The sequence below is a fragment of the Chanos chanos genome, chromosome 5 (genome assembly GCF_902362185.1).
Source record: "Chanos chanos chromosome 5, fChaCha1.1, whole genome shotgun sequence".
In the NCBI taxonomy this organism is placed as follows: Eukaryota; Metazoa; Chordata; class Actinopteri; order Gonorynchiformes; family Chanidae; genus Chanos; species Chanos chanos.
Genome location: NC_044499.1, coordinates 19,845,466 through 19,862,775, shown reverse-complemented (window position 1 = coordinate 19,862,775; position 17,310 = coordinate 19,845,466). Strand labels below are relative to the sequence as shown.

At 40.4% G+C, this 17,310-nt stretch overlaps 1 protein-coding gene across 1 annotated transcript; it reads right to left on the bottom strand.

The window, feature by feature from the left end:
* Positions 1-4,609: 4,609 nt before the first annotated feature.
* Positions 4,610-12,363, bottom strand: b3gnt5b (UDP-GlcNAc:betaGal beta-1,3-N-acetylglucosaminyltransferase 5b). The gene is made up of 2 exons (XM_030775813.1): positions 12,337-12,363; positions 4,610-5,755 (listed from the first exon to the last, which is right to left on the bottom strand). The coding sequence occupies exon 2, from the start codon at positions 5,747-5,749 to the stop codon at positions 4,610-4,612; it is 1,140 nt and encodes a 379-aa protein (XP_030631673.1). The 5' UTR covers positions 5,750-5,755; positions 12,337-12,363.
* Positions 12,364-17,310: the final 4,947 nt, after the last annotated feature.

Below are 17,310 nucleotides of genomic sequence, written 5' to 3'. Positions count from 1 at the left end.
CTGAATTCCTGGGTGGAGCATTTACTGAGTGTTTGCCTTCTACCCAGGCGTCCCAGGTTCAAGCCCGCCAGGTCTAGCCTTGATCGTGCTTCACAGTGGCTGGGCTTCACAGTGGCTCAGTGGTTAGCACTGTTGCCTCACAGCAACAAAGTCCTGGGTTCAAACCCTGGCCATCTCAGGTCTGTGTGGAGTTTACATGTTCTCCTTGTGTTAGTGTGGTCTTTGTGGTGGTCCTCCCACCACAAAGACATGCATGCTAGTATTAGTACTCGTAAGACTCTTGTCAGTGGCCTTGACCAAGGCACTAGCAAAAAGATCAGAGGGCTGTACTATGAAGCGAGGTAACTGGATTATCCTATTATTATCTCATAATAGAAGAACCCTATGGCTTCATTCTCCTAGCAAAACAAAGCCAAAGGGCTCTTCTATTAGGAGGTTAACTCAAAGTAGTAAACCTCCTAATAGAAGAGCCCTTTACTACTTACTCTGAGTTAAGTTAACCAGAAGTTACCTGGATAATTTACCTCACTTCATAGTACAGCCCCCAGTTGGTCCCCGGGCGCTGGTGGCTGCCCACTGCTTCTAGTTCATAGTGTGTGTCCTCACTGGTGTTAGAATGGGTTAAATGCAGAGGCTCCATTTCACTGCTCACTGCTCAGTGTGTGTGACAAATAAAGTCAATTTGTTTGTTGACTGTTGAAAAGACCAAGGAAATGGTCATAGACTTCAGGAAGGCCCTCATAGAGCACCACCCCCTGCTGACCAGGCACAGCTGTGGAGAGGGTCCGTAGCATCACGTTCCTGGGAGTGCACCTGGTGGACAATCTGCCCTTGACCACTAACACCATGGCTATTGTCAAGAAGGCTCAACAGCAGCTCCATCCCCTCCAGAGGCTCAAGCAGGCTAGTCTACCCATTCCGCCCCTCACCACCTTCTCCAGGGGCACCACTGAAAGTGTTCTGACCTACCGTATCACTGGGAAAATCACTGGTGCCCCTCTCCCATCCCTGCCGGATAACTTCAACCAGTGCTACGCCCACAGAGCCTCCAGCATCATCATGGACCCTGACCCCCCCTCCCACAGCCTTCTTTCCCTCTTGCAATTGGGAAAGAGATACAGACGTATCTGTACCAGGACCACCAGGCTTCTAAACAGCTCCATGCCCCAGGCTGTGAGGATCATGTACACTCTTGCAACCCCCCCCCCCCCCCCCCCCCCCCCAACCGCTGACCCCTTCATAGGACCAGACAGACACTTCTCCACCAGTGCAATCCTTTTTCACACTGCACCTGGCACCTTTTGTATAGACTAAAGAGACAATTTATTGACAGGACATGCTGCTATTCCCTCCAAATATACTATAAAGACATGCTGCTATACCCCACCAAATATTTATAAAGACAATTTACAGTATATTCCTATATTGTCAGATATACTGCTAATTTTCTGCTCTTCTGGTATACCATGTGTATTGAGTTGCATCGTATATGTGTACTGTATATAGATATATGTTGTTTTAAATTCTCTTTTAATTCTCTTTTTTTTTCAGTTTATTTATTTACACCGTTGGTATAGGAGGAACGCTATTTCATTCTTGATTGTACACAGCTGCATGATAAAATGACAATAAAGGAATCTTGTAAGTAATCTTGTAGGAGAGGGTAGTCTAAGCTCAAGTGTGACCGCTCGCAATCTTGTACTGCTATATCATACCAATAGATCGTCTGATTGTTCCATGGAGACCTATGCTGCACACTGCAAACAAATCTCTTCTGCAGTTACTGGATCTGCTCAGTCTATGCTAAAAACACAATGAAGGTCTCATATTACAACTTTTGTCACTAATCAAAACCATGAGGGACGAAACTATTAACTGATTGTTGACTGTGTGTTAATATTTCAGACAGGCTGGTCATAACTCACTGCTGTGAGAGACACCTTTGCGAGCCAAATCATGCAAGCTGTCTGTGTGTGTGTGGTCGCTGCTTGGGTTTCATTTACAAATATAGACTGCCCTAGATGCAAGTGGACGTACGCTGGAAGTGCTGTCAAGCCAAGAGGGAGCAAACGGATTTTATATTTAGTGTGGCCAGTTTCTCTCCCCTCCCTGGACTCACATTCACAAAGTGTGTGCAAATGTCAGCGTAATTAGTTTGAACAGCCATGATATGGAGCAGAGGCATAGGTAACAAGCCACAAAGAGAAGAGAAATCTATTCTCAGATCTATCACTCACTTGAGTAAAGTCTTGTGGAAAGTACAGTTACGTGTCAAGGGGACTCAAAAGGACGTGGTCATGGGTTTTGATGAAGGACCTGTTTTTTTTTTTTTATATTATTATTATTATTATTATTTGAAAACCAAAATGACCCTGCTGTTAATTCATTGTAGCTCATTGCATATATTAGTTTAGTGTCACAAGTATTTATTGCTCTTATCCATGTGTACATAGGATAATTACATTTTTCAGTTGTAAGGTGATGATAAATGAGGGAGTTAAATGAGAACATACGGTCTGCCTTCCCTGGCAATCTGATCCTGATCTTCTGAGCCCTCTGATAAAAATAGAAACATCAGTTTTTTAAGGGGCGATGGTCTTCAGATGCTATATTGTGAAACTGATTAGTGGAGCACTCCATAGAATAAGAAGTTCTCCTTGGTTTAGGGTAAGGTATCAAATGTTCAAAAGATTCTTGGAGATGATTATGACATCAAACATGGTATCCTACCAGGGAAGACTTGTCAGCTCAGTAACATCAAGCAATAAGTCAAGACTGTCCAATAAGAATATTCTAGCCTTTTCTCTTATTGGACAGTTTAATCTTTTGGTTTAACGCTATCACACCAACTGAAAACAAAAACAAATCCCTGCTTCACAGCTGATCTTGTAGCAGTTGTAGTAGAGGTTACAGTAAGCTGCACTACACCCTTATTAACAATAAAACTTAGCTTAAAAATAGTATGTGTCATTTTATGTTGAGGAATGACTAAAGTTCTAGAGCAACAAAAACTTGATGTGTTACTGTTGACTAGTTTTCTGGTGTGCTGTACATTTTAATAATATGTAAACCATGCTTTATTAAGTAAAAAAAAATCACTTCTGCATTGATTTTTTTATTCACATTTAAAATTAGGAGGTAGACAGTGCCATGCAAAAGTTAATCTAGTGCCTCACTCGCACAGAAAATTCACAACCAAGAAACTGAAGGGATCAATACAATTTGGGGCGGGGTGGGGGGCTGTGAACACACAAACTTTACACAGAGAGAAAGCTGAACTACTTCCAGCAATAAGGGTGTTCAGTAATAAGGTCCCTGAGTCAGATTCAGAGGGTTTGTGTGAAATTGGCAAAGAATAAGCGACACATGGGTGGCAGTCCAGGTTAGAACAGTATTAGTTGGTTGTATTCAAGAGAATCTCAGACCTCAGGCCCGCATTCCTTAACCGTTTGTACGGATGGAATGAGAGACCTTACCTGAAAGGCATAATTGTTTTTCAAACATGAAATATGTTCCCTTATAACACAGACAGTAAAAAAAAAAAGGTGCTCAAACTGTCACCCAGTCACAACACTGATATCTGTGACTCACTGTTTACAGCAGTTTTAAAAACGTACAGTACATCTGAGTAGGCTGACATAAATATTGTGGATGATGGCTTTCAGCCAACACATACAAATGTGAAATCAATGATGTGAAACATTTTTCTCTTGAATAAGTTCTGGCATTACTATTTCAGAGTTGGTGTCAAGGTTGACGTTAACTTGCAGTTCACTTTTCTTAAAAATTTTATCCACAGTGGAGGATTCTATTTTTTGTTTAGGTCTAGTTCCAGTTGTACCTTTAAAGGCAATGGAAAGTCCAAAAAAGGTGAACAAATTCAAATCAGTCATCATATGATCTATGCACTTACACAAGGCACTGTTGTCTCATTATCTACGACTTGGTGTTCAGACCATAAAAACCAGATGCAAATGTTTAAAACAAATTCAGATCATAAAGGTAGCACAAAGAAGGGGGGAAAAACAATAGAAGAAGAAGGAAACCAGGGCAAAACAGAGACTAAAATGATGGAGCACAATATTTAAACTGATTTAATAGAATGTAATAAGAGGAAACTCTGAACCCTTTTATCATTAAAACTGCTAAGTATTTCATTACAAGTACTCCTTTTATCTCTCTCTTTCTCTCTCTCTCTCTGTAAGCATTAAATATAAATTTAAAGACAATTAAGGAGTTGCTGCATGACTTGAACGCTGAACATGAAGAAAAAGCAAACTCCACTAATATCATCTCCACTGGAACTGTCACAGGAGACTATCTACGGGACTGATTCCACCAGTAGGGGAGCTATCCAAGCTGTCAGGTTCTGTTTATTCACATACACTTGTTAACAAAAATATTCTCTATAACACTGTTGTTTCTAACCATGTCCTCTATAGAAGGTGGCTACTTTTAACTCAAATTAATACAACAACAAAAAAGAGCCTTCAAGTGAAATCATCCATGATAGCTTTAACAGATCACATCACCAAAATAAAGAATGATGACGGAAAATAGTGAAGTACAAAAGCAGGTTCTAAATTCAAATATATCAGTATGTGTATCCTCACAGAAAAGCTGCCTTGCATGGGTACGTATTAAAGAAATACGGTTTACAAAGGAGCTTCACTTTAACCAGCGTGCAATACAACATTCCCAGAAATCCAGAGGACACCTTTCTGACCTCAGGGTCCGTGGCATTCCTCCAGAGTTCATAGATGTCCTTTACATGCCCATGTGACGTCATCATCTGATTGTAGATGCAATGGTGATAGGGAGCCTTACCCTCACCTGAGAAGAAAACATGCTCTTTGGGAGAGATACCCATAGCACTGGCACAAATGCCCATAAAGACGTCATCTATGTATAATGAAGCATTCAGAGTGCGAGACGCCTGGTATACCTTTGAGGCAACATCTCTGGAGACCACATATCCAGCTCCAGGGGTATAGTCTGGATACAAGGACCAAGGGTACATCTCTTGGGAAACATAATATTTGCTGTCTTTGCGTCTAATAGGAGGGGCTCCTCGGTGCACTCGGCCAATCCAGAAGTCTTGCACTCCTTTGCGATCTGCTTTCTGCAGGTAGCGGACCAAGTTGGGCATGTGAACGAAGATGTCGTCATCGGCAGACATGAAGAACCGAGCATGGCTGCAGTAAGTGTGCGTCCAGCCAATCTGCAGGAGAAGCTTAATGGTGAGGTTGTGGAAGGTGTCAATGAAATCCTGCTGGATCAGGTCCTGGTGGCTCTGGTTCTCACGAAGCAGGTTCTGCTGAAGCTTCTTCCTTTGTTGAGGCTGAGGGTCAAGACCCAAGGCAAACAAGACTTTCACAGTCACACCCAGTGTCCTCTCAATATATGTCTCATTTCCCCATGTAGAGCGAATGGCCTGTCTCCTTTCAATGTTTTCCGGGGAGCTTTTCACAAACAACAGGAGCAGAACATCTCTGTCAGCACACTTATGCCTGTGGTTTATCAGGTACTGATGATCGCTGAATTTGCGAGCCTCTTCCCGGCTAATAGTGAAACTGTTGTTGAAGTTAACGTTGTTCAGCAGGTAACGGTAGGAGTAGGATTTCATGTGACTCACGACAGTACCATCGAGCCTTTCCCACCACAGCATGACCACTGACAACACAAGGCAAGTCGTTATCAGCTGGACAAGTTGCCATTTTCTGATAAGGCGGAAATTCACAAACATCATGGACGCCTCCCCAGACCTCCTCCTGTAGTCTGTCAGGCCCAGGGCAAGGTGTCCAACGAGCATTGACTGTGTTTATTACCCTGATACAGTGAATTCTGTTTTAGGTCCATCATGAGTTGAGACGCATGGTGGTGCTGTGGATGAGTCACATGGATTCCTGCGAGACGATCTCTGATGAGTGCATAGTCATTCAGAAACAGCTTCCTCAGACAACCAGATCCTTCTCATGCGGTTAACCACAGCTCTGAAAAAAAAAGAGTAAATTTCTTTCATTTTTACAGTTCAATAAGAAGCTTTTTTTTTATGACAAATGTACAACTCGGTGAGCAGTAAAGTGCTCAAACTGCACTCAAGCTGCTACTACACTTTAAAACAAAATAAAGAAAATTGGTAATAATGTCTGTCAAATGACCTAAAAGTAAAAAAACAGCAAAGATTAAAATTTCCTCCATTTATCAATTTCAAAATGTATTTGTAAAAAAAAAAAAAAAAAAAAAAGGACTGCAGGTTTCTAAAATACAGAACTTTGAGAATAAGTTCACTGAAGTCCTAAGACACCAGTGGCAAAATATTGAATCTTTTATAACTACAACAAGGTCCTTGTTGTTCTTTAAGTGGTGGTACGAGCCCAGTGGTGTGCCATTTGAGTAGGTATGCCTCATGCTGTTCAATTCCTCATTGTGTCTGGGTTATACTCCAGCAAGAAAGCAGGCACACCGTCATTTCCTGACAATAGTTTCCTCAGTTTTTCAGACCACGTGGAACAATCTGTGACCTCATCATTTTAGCAATAGGAAACACAGGTTGACAAATTGAATTGATAAGAAACTTGGGTGACATTAAATAGAACAAAGATTCAAATTCAGATCTGTTTCTGGGAGTTATCCTGGATGTACTTATTCAAATATTTTGAGCATCAATGCAAAAGCCAACACAGCAAACTTGCCACACGGTGCCCATAATGGAAGGGTTTAAGGCCCAGACCCAGTGAAATTGCTGAGGGTTGTGGAAAGCATTCAAACACAGTGAGGCATCAGAAGAGTGTTTCAGCACAAAGGAGCCCCCAGAACGGAACGCTTCCGACAGCCATATGCACAAAACCAACAGATCATCATGGAACAACACAAGCCAGGAGGCTCTACCATTTCACCGGCTGCTCTTCCGGATACGGTTTAAGCTTTGGCCAGGAATAATACGGATTTTCCACGCAGAATACCCAGTTACAGTGAATTTAGTCCATGGCTATGATTAATCTGAGTTCAGAAAATTGCCCAATGCTTTCTTTGCCACTGAAGAGTGGTTAAATTAACTACAAAATTTAAGCTAGACCTGTGAACATATTTATTTGGTTTGAATAAATTATAGTTTATGAGCATTTAGCCTACTCTAAACATCCCCAAGCCAAAACTCGAAATGCATTCATGATAAATCTGCCACACAAGTAAGCATAAGGAGATGGGAACAGTGAAGACAATATCTAATCTTCACTTTCATGTTCACTCACTAGCAACATGACATGATGATTGGAACGTTTCTAGTGATTGATTATTTTGCTATTTGGCTAGTACATGTGATTCAACAAATGCTTTTCTCTTCTCAACTCTGCTTACATAGGAATAGGTCACATCTTCTTTAGTATGTCTCTGACTCGCACACCATCATACATACATTCACACAGCCACTAACACACATGCATTGATTATTCTATATACATTACACATCTCACTTTCTCTGCCCCCTTATCGCTTGTCCACCATGCATTATACATCTTTGTCACGATGGGTATATGATAAATATGGGAGTCCCACATCTAAACTCTTGCCTGTGAGCAGTTCCTTTAAGAACCTTTGTTTTACATTCTGCTCTGGAGATTATGATGTGGTACCGTGGGCTTCTAACTTTGCAAACTGTATCGCATCATGTACATCTGAGTCCACTAAGAAGGAAGAAGTTTCAAACTTATGTCGTAAGAAACGCAAAGCGGTGCCTGTGATGTTGGTCACGTCACTGGTAATTTAAACACTTCATGAAAACATACAAGATATCAAACCTGTTAAGATACTGATTATACTTAAGAAAATCAAATCCAACCTGTGGTAGTGTGAAAAAGAAAACCATAAACATAAAAGGTAGAAAACAAAGAAGAATGCAAAACGACAATACTGATGAGTGACAATGTGAGAAGCGAATAAGGTTGACAAGTACATAAACTAAAAGCAAAGAAGAAGATGGAATGTAAAAAAGCAAGAAACAAACAAGATGGACCTATAAACAGGGAGGAAGAAACCCTAACTGGAAGAGATATGTAGATTTCAACTTGCCTAACACATTCCCTAGACATAGATAAAGGAATAACCTTTCAGTGAACTGTAGCTGGGTACAATGTATAAAGTAAACACAGTATAAGCTACAGAGCTATGAATCATTAGTCTTTATGGTTCCAGGTGCCTTTCAGGGGGTTAAAGTTCTCCAGTCTCACATTTTTATGTTAAGCCAAACACCCCAAGTGCTTATCAATGAGATCCCTGTTCAGTGTAAACAGTAACCTGTTACAAAAAGCAGATAATGTACAGTACAATTTTGAATGATAAACCACTGCACTCACTCGAAGAATTATTTTTGACACCTTGAACCAGTTGTACAAGGAGCATCTTTAAATGAAACTAAACTACTTTGCCGCTATGTCTTTTCTGACACGTGCAAAGCCTTTCATTTCCCATTTTAATTCACTTCCCTCAAAATCCAGCAATTGGTTCCCTGTAATTGTTCTCATTCAAATACTTTGTTTCAGAGAAGCTGCTGGCATCAAATTCTTCTGTCTTTTTTTTTGTAGAAACTGCCAGATGTAACATGTCACAGTACAAATGACAACGCCCTACTTCACTGTATTTCCTCCATAATTTGTTGCGGTGGTTATTTACTGGTTTCTAGCTCACATCAATCACAGGAGAGGACACAGGAGCCAAGTAGAGGTTGCATTTTTGGTGAAAGTATGTAGAAAATCTGTGTCACAGACCAAGACTGTGAATTCATGGTGTCTGTGTGGTAAATACTCAATATACTGTATTTTGGACGAAAAGGGGCATAAAATTAAGGTCATATAACTACTAATCTCGCAAGAATGAAATGCAAAAAAAAGGAAGTCCACATCACGGTAAAGCAGTCTTACTGGGCCAAAGGTTGGTCAATGCACTCCAAAAGGCATCTTTATGTACAACTCGTTGCATCTGGAGCATTTTAGAGGACAGTGTACTTCCTCAAAATCTAAACTAGGCTACCTGTTAATCTCACCCACAGTTGTAAAACGGGTTTTCCTCTCGGTTCTCAATCTGATAAAACAGAGGACTACTTTGGCTCGTTCCATTAACATGAAGAATATTTTAAGACTGTGGTGGAATGTTTTTTAAAAATTCATTTTAATTTTGCTGAGCTGTTGTCAAGATGCAGTGAATACTGTTGAAATAAGAAACGTGTTTAATTCTTGCTCGGCGGTGCTGTGCTTTTGCCATGGCTGTTCGCTTCGTACCAAAATAGCAAATGCGCTATTATTTGGGACTGATCGGAATCACATAACCACACTTGGAATTAACGAATTAAAATAGCAATAGATCACCAAGAACCGTTTTAAAGCAAGTGCAGTAATAAACAGCATTTGACTGAATTAATAAGCAAGAGGTTACAGCCCCCTACCTGAAAGTCATTCTACTGTTTGAGTTTTCAAGCAGTTAAGTGAGATTCATGTGACACTATAGCAACCGTCCTCGGTTATGCTTCGGGCGAGGTTCCAGGGGTCAGTTGGACGCTGAAATTTGCAGGTTGCAGATGATGGACAACGTCGAAAATTCTCCGACACTTGTTATAGTGGAAAGCGCGGCGAATACATCAAAAGATTAGGAGGTAAACACGAATTTATGGAACTAAACGTCATGAACACGGACAGCTATTCGGCTAAAACAGAAACAAATATTTGTTCCCTTATCTCGTAGCTCTAATGAAAATGCTTACTGATTGTTTCTTAAATCACACCGTGCCTTATATATTAACGCCACTGTGTACTTTGTATCTTCTAAGACCTGTCAAAAAGAAAAAATGTTTTCCTGAGTTGCTGTTAAAGAAGTTTTACCACGTTATCCTGAAAGCAATCCAGCTACGCGTAAAAGAAAATAAGATAACAAATAAGAACCTGTCAAATCTGATAATGCTGCATATGCTGGATGTAATTTGTTCATTACTACATGGGCAAGGAAGAAATAGTATCTTCTCTTACAAACCGATTGGGGTCTGTTTTTATTTTTACATACCACTGTGCATTTACAACTCACTCGTTTGTCACCCCTCACAAAAGTTGAGTAGTAGTTGAGTAAAAAAAAAATGGAAACGCTACCTCCACGGTTCACTCTATGAACACAAACTAGCGTACCGCAAGGGACAAGAACCCTGCACACCTCTTGAGATCCAATTAAACCCTGTTTACGCGCTGTTCCTTCAGAAGAAATCCTCAGAAAATATGTCAGAGTCGGTCTGCTTCAAAAGAGCAACGCGTATTTTTCAAATATAAAATACAACAACACAAGTTCATAAAACACTTACCGCTGTATGATAATACACCTCACTTTGGCCATGTGTCGGAAATTAATATCTCGGTATACAATGAGGGGAAGTTGGGGTTTTAAACTGATATTCACTTTCCAGAACAGCACACGTTTAGTGTAACCCAACTATTCCGCTCCCTGGGGTGGGGTACCTTGTTCAGAGATGTCCTAGTTCTGAGTAATGGTCGCTGGGTTGCGTATGATACAAAAATAGGGCGGAGAACAGGGGAGTGTCCGATTTATTGACAGTGACCGTTTGTGTTTCCGTAGGCTGGTTCACCTGGTTAACGGCTGGTTAGTGCGGTCGTACGACCTGTAATATTCTATTGCTCTTAATATGGCTAAAATCTGAGATTAGGAAGCGACGAAAGTCGTATTATTGAAGTGATTTGAAATTTGATTTAATCAAGTAAACGTCCCGAGTGGTTTAAAGCATTCATAAAGAAAATGTGTCCTACTGAAGCAAACGAACACCGATATATAACAACAACACTTATGGTATGTTGTGTGTCGAAACACGTGTCGTGGTCAACATGATAAGTAAATCAGACGCTGAGCTACACCTTGAGAGGACCAATTCGGATAATTAGTCAAAAACCAGAAATGGAATGAACTTCCAAAAAGCGTCATTTTGCCTTGTACAAGTTTATTTTACCATTCTTCGTATGGACAGGAGCACAACACTCTCTACTCTCAACTCACTTTTTTTTTTGCTACAGAATAATCCACTGTATCCCATGCAGTTCAGTTTGACGAGCGTCCATTCCACTGAGACCACCCTGCTCACTGTTTTGGATACCTGCAGGCAGCAAGAGCAAACTCCAAGTGGTAAGTCTTCATTTTACTGGACCTGTCTGACACTGTTAATGACCAGATCCTCATATCCACTCTCTCTGACTTTGGCATCATAAGGGTGGGACTCAGATGGTTTTAGTCCTACCTCTCAAGGAGGTCCTAGAGGGTGTTGTTGAGAGCCTTAGTATGTAAAACACATCAGGCAACAACTGGAGTGCCTCAAAGATTGGTGCTCAGTCGTCTCCTCTTCGCACTATACATCAGTCTCATTGGTCTCAGTCATCCAGGAACACAGCTTCTCCTACCACTGCTATGCCTGTGATGCCCAGCTGTACTTGTGCCTCCCTCCAGAAGAGACCTCGGCCACCACACAGATCTTTGCATACCTCACAAACATTGCAGTTTGGATGAAGGAGCACCACCTCTAGCTCAACCTGTCAAAGTCGGAAGTTCTTGTCACCCCAGCCAGTCCTTCAATTCAACATAGCATCACTGTTCAGCTCAAGTTCATCTTGATCACAAAAAAATCAAGATCTGCCAGAAACCTAAAGGTGCTTACATATGCCGGGTCACTGATTAGGACCCATGTTCCATCCTGACATCTATGGTTCATGAGGGAATGGTGTTTGATGATTCCACCATCATGCATCAGAAAGTTGCAAGCTGATCTCTTCTTGTGTGGTTCCTCGATGGTGGAATGAGTCACCCAATTCCATGCGATCCACAGACTCCCTCACAACTTTCAAAAAGTCCCTAAAGACCCCTCTTTTCTAGCAGACATCTTACCACCACAGCTGTGAACAAACCTACCTCTTACTAACTGAGAGCTCAAATGACTCATTTCCTACTGTATTGAATCGCCGTCTCTCCTCGATGTTTATTAAGTGGCACTCCCTTATAAATAATCTCTGCTGATGCTTGTGCTGACGTGTGTCCATTTACTTTAATGATTTACATTTCCGGGAACTCCATGGCAGTTATTACTCAGCACTTTGAGATACTCTATTGTGAACTGTACATTGTAGCTTCACATTATGGTGCAGCAGGCCCACTTTGTTGTTACTGCAATAATAAAGCTGTTTTCCTGATTATTGTGTATAGCATCTCAACTATTGGCTCTGCTTCATTCCCTATGTTGCATGATCTTGGGTGAGCTTCTTCTCTTGCATTTTGTAGCCCCTGTGCATTAGCATAGTTCACTCTTTTACTTCTTTCAACTATCTGGGCACTCGTATCTGGTCAATGAACTTAGCCGCAGCACTTATATCACACCCAGCTCCTTAACATGGCTGCATGTATTTTGCCTAACTTGTACATTGGTTTGAATAAAAGCATCTGCGAACTGAATAAATGCAATGTAAATGTAGTGATGCTATGCAGGGACTCTGGTGTGAGACATAGAGGTAGATGTAAATGACACATTCAGTGTGACTTGTTACTCTGAGTAAGGAGGTGTGTATGGCTGCGCTGAAAGGCATACTGTGTCAGTGAAGTATGTTCTGTGTCCCTTTGCTGTACACGTTGTCCTGTCTTTCCTTACAAGACAATAAACTGTTCTCAACAACAACAACAACAATAATAGTAGTAATAGCTTGAGGTCAAACGGTTCTGTGACCAGCCCTTTGTATGTTTCTTTTCGTCACTAAACAAAAGGTTAAAAAAATAGTATTTGACATTTGGATACGCACATAAATGACTCACCAAATGAATCACCTTTATTCGCCATGGTACAGTACATGTACTAGGAATTTTACTTGGTGTTTTCCATGCAGTTCACAAAATGCACAATAAATACAAAATACACAATAATACAATACAGTGTGCAATACAACAGTGGATACGAGCCGTCCAATATACAATACGATACACAATACAGGACCTGCAATATACAATATACAATACAATACAAAGTATGGTACAATGTACAATCTGCAATATACAATACTATACACAGTGTGACAGATAATACCAGCATACTGCATGGTGTAATTTAATAGATAATTGCTAAATGGTAGATGATTTAGAGAATTCACTGTAGGTAGGTTGTATGTGGTATGAGTGATTGATGCAGAGGCAGAGAAGGTGGTAAAGTGGTATGAGTAGTCAATACTGAAGGCACACTGGTTCCACATAAATACAAATACAACAAACAGTGCAAGAGGTTAGGAGGTGTTGAGAAGGGCTACTGCTCTGGGAGAGAAGCTGTTTTTGGTGTCAAGTAGTTTTAGTCTTGATAGACCTGTCCCACTGTGGAAGGGAGTCTTATGAACAGGCTGTGGGCTGAGTGAGAGGGATCAGCCACAATCTTCCATGCACGTTTCCCAGCTCTGGAGCTATGTAGGTCCTTGATAGAGGGCAGGCGGCAGCCGACGACCCTATGAGCCGTGCATACGACTCTTTGTAGCTTGGCCTTGGAGCGGGCAGACACAGCGTCATACCAGGCCTTGATGGATGAGGTCAGGATGCTCTCTGTTGGGGATCTAGAATCTAATAAATGTTTGGCCTTGAGGTTAAATGAAATAACTTCATTATAGACAGAATACATGACAAAAGCACACACACAGACACGCATACTCGCACACCAAGCACACACTAAGAACTCCTCGCATTTAGGAGTCTACACATAATGGCATTTCAGCATGGCATTTCACATAAGTATGGAATTATGGAGGCTTTAATGATTGAATTGTTTCTGAGAGGTATTTTGCATGGCCTGGATCTGAGTTCCAGTGTTTTTGTTTTCATCATGATGCTTAAAAACTGGTCTGGGTTACGCAGTTTCATCCCACATCTGTCACAGCAACATCAAGCATTTACACACTCTGTGCATCTAACACACTCCGTGCATCTTAATAGTCAATACAGAAGTAACTAAACCCCCGCCTAATAAAAACAGGAATTCAGTCTGAACAACTGCAATCAAAACTGCAATGCAAGAGGATTTCAGCATCTAGCAATTGAACATGGTCAGATTTGTGTCTGAAACCACTGAGTTGAAGGAGGTGTGGGAGGGCATAACCTCACGTCTGTCTCTCATTTTCTCTTTTTTCATGTGCTAAGAGCATTGAGAGGAAATAGTCATTAATGGGGAAATGCAGAGACACAGTGAATCATCTTGTTTCAGCTTACTGGCTGCTTTTCTCTTGCCATCAATGTGAATTAGCCAGAACATTATTCATGAGTCACTGAACACAAAAACAGCCAGCAGTACTGGGAATTTGGTGTGTGCACTTAGAACACAATTCTGTGTTGTACAGATGCTCTCAAAATGATGAATATATGATAGATATATTTATGTCTTGTCTCAAAATATACCTCTTCATTTAAATTAATATGATGAAAGCACTTTCACTGCAACTCACTTTCTTTTTAATTTTTCTTTCCTGTCATTTTGGTAATATTTCATGTCAGTCAGGACAGTGTGTGGTTAGTTTGCTGTCTCAGGTGAGGCAGTCCCTTTGTGGATCTGTGCTGTTTCAGGTGTTTCCTGCCATGACATAATTTGATTTTTTCAATATTGCTGAAGGAAAAAACATGTCACCTCCTTTAAAGGGGATGTCAATTGTAAGGCAGGAGTGTATTAAACACAAATTTCATTTAGTGAACGGATGTCCTCTGCTCGGTCATTTAGTCCTGTCCGGACAGGAAGATGAGACAATGCTTATTAAGGTAGAGAGTGCCCGAGGCTCCTCACAGAGAACAGAATAAAAAAAAAAAAAAAAAAAAAAATTAATAACGATACCAAAAAATAGCTGCCAACATTTTCATACCTCTGTGCATCTGCTTCATATGAGGATGGATCACATTGAAAGACAGTTTAGTGTTATAAACATCAACAGTAACAGTGTCATGGGAGAAAATCTAAGTGTGCATTTGGCTTCTGTCTTACAGTACACCAGCCATCTCATCTCCTCTGTCAAATACTATGTGACGGATATCTTGATGCTCTAGTTACTGTGTGCAGCCAGGACTGAAGCTCAGTTGGAATTATCTCTGGATGACAGTTAACTATTTTATCCAGAGCAATTTAAAACGATTACCTTCTCTCTCTCGGGGATCACGGCAATGTGGACAGTAGCAAATCTCTCTTTTTTTTTTTTCAATTTTTAAGGGGATGATGGAATCACTCACACCACGTCTTGGCAAGAAAAGACAGATTCCAGCACATTGCTATCTAATCAAAGAACAGAAAAACAGACATTCCATAAATTATTTCATGGAGAACTTTTTTTGTGATTGGTGGCACACATTGTCACAGAAAAATAGCACACAAATCGTGTGTTCGGTGTTTGACTTTTTACTGATAGCTGATCCATCACGTTCTAGTTATGGCTTCTTTCATACAGGACAAACATGCCATAACACAGTATGGCATTCTGTGGAAAAAAAAAAAATAACAGTATGGTTTGTATGCTCAGAACTGGTATGTAACTTTAACAAAGAAGAGCATTGTGAAAATATTCCGTTAGACGTGATTCTTCTATACAAGTGACAAAGTATCGCCTGCTCTGGTATGAATAACCTCTGGACAACTCCAGTATTTCAAGTAAGGGTGTGCTACCTGGGCTCAGTGTAGTTAATTTGTTAGTCTCGTCACAGGCCAACTTTTTTGGCCAAGCCTGTGTTCCCTCCTGTTCTTTAGTTGTTATGCAACATTAGACTTCAACACTCTGAATGACGGAAACTTTCTTTAAAAAATGGAACTCTTGCAGAGAAGAGCACGCCTCCTCCCAAGTCATTTTTAACCACTTTCTAATGTCCTCTAGAGGGCAGTGTAATCGTCAGACAGTAACACGCATTTGCGTGGCAATCAGTAGATGAAGTAAATGAAGAATGTCCCTCACATGCAGTAAGCAAAATAAAGAACCAACCAACACTATTATCAAAATATATTTATTTTGGATTTTTCATCTGATCTGACTCAAATGACAATAGTCATATCAACATTGCAGAGTGGACTTCTGCAACAAAATGTGAGCAAGAGAAAAAAAAAAAAAAGAAACTGGGTGGGTTAGAACAAAGATGACACAAAGTGAGACAAATATTAAACAAATATTTACATGGTTCAGGATGTTAAGATACGCCCATGTTCGTATGTTCCTCGCTGCGCGGATAGCTACAAATAAAGCAGAATTATAAAAGATCCCAAAGAGTACAAATCCTTCAGGAGCCAAAGACATAGTTAAAGAGAAAACTAGGCATTTGGGTAGGACCAAACGAAGCCAACATTTGAACGCACTGTAAAAAGCACATCTCATTAAAATCAAAACATTATAAAATACCATTCCACTGTCATAGACAATATAATAAATAGTGTCTTTATGGTACAATCTACTTATTACTGATTATATTAAAGCAAGCTTCAAAATACTCTCATCTCTTTACAAAAATTTGTTAAGTAAATTGTGACATTCTGAACAAAACATTTTTTTTGCAAGATTATGCATTTCTGTGACAAAAGTATGGCATGTGATGCAACATGTTAGATTTTTAAAAAAATGATAATAAAGTTATTGGAATGCCACCGAACAAGCTCCACCTAACCACAGTGCTCTGATCAGCACTGATTATAAGAACAATTAGTTCTTCCATAGTTCAACACGCTTCTGAATCAAGATGTCACGTCTGCCCACATAAGAGAAATCATTTTGTATCTACAAAACAAAGGAAAAAAAATTAAGTGCTAGACAGAACCGTCTGTACTGCGTCCAGGTAAAGTAATCCTCACCTAGTCTGTTCTGTTCAGGATATGAACTTTATGTTTGCTAACTATGACTGTCTAATGGTATTTTATAAAGAACTGTGACAGCTTGCAGTGAAAGCTCGATTCCAAATGAATGTGCTATGCACTTGAGTGATAGACTAAAAAAACAACAACAACCCTTTCATAGCAGTAGCAGGTAAAAGAAGGAAAGAAGAAACCAAGAACTGTGAATAACATTTAGGTTGTCATTCCATGGAAGTAGTTCAAAGTCAATTTCCTTGTCTCTGCACAACACCGACTCAGACATCTTTGTTTTTCTTTCGTTTTTTTAAGCGCCAACATTCTTCACACAGCCTGACTTTGGACTTCTATCTTCCATTCAACTACCCTGGCTGATTGGGGGAGAAAAAAGCTTTGTACAAGGAGAGGATTAGTCCATTTCACCCACCTTAACACTGCATGACAGTGGT

Excerpts from the sequence above, each read along its gene's own strand:
- b3gnt5b (XM_030775813.1), bottom strand. The coding sequence starts at position 5,749 with ATGATGTTTGTGAATTTCCGCCTTATCAGAAAATGGCAACTTGTCCAG.